Source organism: Cynoglossus semilaevis, chromosome 1 (assembly GCF_000523025.1).
Source record: "Cynoglossus semilaevis isolate Cse_v1.0 chromosome 1, Cse_v1.0, whole genome shotgun sequence".
NCBI lineage: Eukaryota > Metazoa > Chordata > Actinopteri > Pleuronectiformes > Cynoglossidae > Cynoglossus > Cynoglossus semilaevis.
The window spans coordinates 6,843,126-6,846,584 of NC_024307.1; the positions used below are offsets into that span (position 1 = coordinate 6,843,126).

Consider the following 3,459-nt stretch of genomic DNA (forward strand, 5'->3'; position numbering starts at 1 on the left):
GCACCCCCCCGCCCCCCCGCACGGCCACCGCCCCGGCCAACGGCTCGGGCTCCGGCTACGGCTACGGCTACAGCTACAGCTACAGCTACATCCATTTCCTGTACAAGGGTCCCTGTTATCTCCAGACTCCTCTTCATCTTCACCCTGCTCTTCTTCTTTCCAGGACTCAGACATTCTCCTCTTCCGAGGTTTCAGCTAAAACAAGAACTAATCAGAGGAGGTCAAGAGGTCATTTATCGCCGTATACATTTGTCCATCATCGACGTCCAGTATATGTCCTCACTTCATTTGTTGTTCAGTTTTCATCCAGTTTCATTTCCCACATCAGTGACAGCCGTTCCACGTTTCCTCACCTCAGCACTGTACACCTGACTAAACCTAAGGTCGTGGAAATCTCCCGGCCAATAGTGGCCCTCGTAACATGGTGCTTTGACTGAAGAAGCTGGGCATTTATTTTAAAAACATGTTGTGGTTTTGATCAAATTTAAATCCCATTCTGACTCTGTTTAAAGTTTAAAATGGAATTGAAACAAAATTTTTCACACAATCATTTTTGATCCATTATTTGGGTTTACAGTGTTATTGTCAATAGTGATAAAACTTGTGCCTTGAAGTGTGGTTGTGTTGTGGGTCATCACCTTGTCAGAACCGATGCTCTTTGCTCGTTGTGTTGGTTTAGAGCCAAGACCCAGGACTAGCCATAAAAATGCTAACAAAAGTTAGCCATTGTGGTTGAAAACTACACTCTTTTACCGTTAAACAGACACAAACAGTCGTCCACCCGCCACAAGTTCAACTGTTCAACTGTCTTTGACTTATTGATGTGAAACAAACCCCACAGAACTGCTGTAAACGGTAACGTTAGGAGAGCAAACGTACGTTAGCGATGTTAGCAGCTGCCATCTTGGGTTCTGGCCGAGGTTGTTCTGAGCTGTGGGATGGAATTGGAGTTTCATTTAGGTGTTTTAAAAGATACTGACTAATTACAGTTGAAATGTGTATTTATTAGGCCTAAAACAAATATTCAAATATTTAGTTGATGAACATATATATATATATATATACATCTATATATATATATATATATACAGTATATATATATATATATACTGTATATAAAGTAATGGCTTGACACATTCTAAGGATGTATAGAAATCAGTCAGACCTTGCTGTTAATATTTTTTATCATCTGTAATGTTAAGGTTTTTTTTTTCACTAATTATTTTATCAAAAATGAGGCAATATACCATACCATACCATACCTCCCACTAAGAAATATAAACCAGTATTTTAATAATGATTAAAAAATAATAATGATTAAAAAAATGAAGAACTTATTTCACAGGAGTCATAAAATAACAACTAGTTTCCAGTTGAAAAGTTTATATCTACCATAATATGACTCTCAGTGGTGACTTCTGTACCGTCGGTGCTGACAGTGTTCGACCCACACTGTACAACCACAGCTCAAACACCAGTGAAAGTCCAGTGTCTTCTCGTCTCTGGTCGTTACGTACCATCATTCCACCAGACAAGACTGTGGGCAGGGATGGAAATTTACCATTTACTTGAAGCTTATTACGTCTCATCATAATAATATACCGGTCAGGTCACCTCATGAGGGTACGAGTCCATTCACGTCAGCAGCACAAGCTCAGAACAGTGATGTTATATCAAAGGGGCATTTATTAAATGGGCATTAACACAAAGTCATTACATGGAATGGTCTGACAGGGCAACATTGGTATGACAGGGCAACATTGGTATGACAGGGCAACATTGATATGACAGGGCAACATTGATGTGACAGGGCAACATTGGTGTGATAGGGCAACATTGATATGACAGGGCAACATTGATATGACAGGGCAACATTGGTATGACAGGGCAACATTGATATGACAGGGCAACATTGGTATGACAGGGCAACATTGATATGACAGGGCAACATTTTTCTTGGCACTTCCTGTATGTAAACATCTGAAGTTATTTCACACACATGGACCATCTACTCCAAAAAATATAAATGTGTAGTTCACAAATTGGTCACAGCTCTTCACCCGCCAAGAGACTGATGTGTGTGAATTTCCATCCCTGTGCAGTGATTCCCAAACTGACCATCAGGTGTGCTGTGGAATTTCATCCACCCTTGTGTAATTGATGTGAAATTATTCATTAGTTATTGATTGTAAGTCATTTGTCTTATTCGTCAATGTGACAGAGACAAGCACTCTCCCACTAGGTGGCAGCAGATGGCTATAAAAATAGAGCGATAATATCTTTGTGTTTCTTCAATTCCTGCCAGTATATCAGTTGTGTTCAATTAAACAGACCAGAGTTTAATACTTGGTAATGAAGTATGGATAGAGTCGAACTAGAAGGTCATTGTTTTTCATTACGTCTTTGTTTTTGTTGGAGTCCCGTTGGATTTTTCTAATGTAAAATACAGGAGGCTCCTCGACTTACGTCAACGTTCCGTTCCTACGGTGTGACGTCTCTCGTTGGAACTCACCCACTGAACAGAAGTACCTACGTCAGTCACCTATGCTAACACAACGGTAACGTTATAGCCTACGACATAAAAACATCAGAAGAGTCTGACTTTAAAAAAAACTGACCAATGCCGTACATAGTTTCCTAATAACTTTATGGGAGATGACATCATAACCATGAAACACCGTAGGTCGAGGACGTCGTAAACCGAGGAACCCCTGTATCTGCTGTGGTCGAAAAAAGGTTGGGAAACTGCCTTTATGTGTACATCCTTTTCACACAGGAACCAATGTAGTGTGATTGAGGCCAGTTGATGCAGTTGAAGTCGTTAAACTGTTTAAAAACCAAAGTTGCTTCTTTGTCCACATGTACGCGGCCCACCTTTTGAATGCTGTTTGAGTCCGAGGTCCAGGAAGTGTCGTTCTGTGTTGTCGTCACATTTAAAATAAAACTGTTTTGGTTTTCACCTCCTGTCCAGGGGGCAAATACGAACACAAAATAATAAAGTGCGACCCACGGGATCAAGCTTTTAACAGTAATGTTCTGTTCAGTTTTTGGGGTTCGTCTTTCTTTTTCACAAAGATGTCGCTTCTGATTTGATTGTGTGGTGACTACGGATGTAACGATGCATCGTGAATCGATTAAAAATCAATACAAACGAGTGACAATGGTGTAAGGAGTAGGTCAATCACTGGTCAAACCACGAGACTACACACTGTTGTGCAGTAGGTGGCGGTGTGCGGTTAAAAACGTTGGTTGTAATAGCAGGCTTTTAAACCAAGACCTCAGGTCCCTCCGTAGCCTAGGTGACATTCAGGTGTTCATACAGAGCGTGGGAACTTCCACAGACACGGTGTTTCTGTAAAGAAAGGATTTTTTTTTTTGTGGTTTAATATATTGACAGTTAACGAGGTCAATAAGAACGGACCAGTTTGACTTTTAATAAGAGGAGAAAATGATGTGCAG

At 40.6% G+C, this 3,459-nt stretch overlaps 1 protein-coding gene across 1 annotated transcript in view; it reads left to right on the plus strand.

The window, feature by feature from the left end:
- Positions 1-553, plus strand: part of ppm1aa (protein phosphatase, Mg2+/Mn2+ dependent, 1Aa) — a 37,047-nt gene extending 36,494 nt beyond the window's left edge. Inside the window, exon 6 of the mRNA XM_008307603.3 lies at positions 164-553. Within this exon, the coding sequence (XP_008305825.1) occupies positions 164-199 (36 nt within the window). The 3' untranslated portion in view covers positions 200-553. The remainder of the gene's footprint in view (positions 1-163) is intronic.
- The last annotated feature ends 2,906 nt before the right edge of the window (positions 554-3,459 follow it).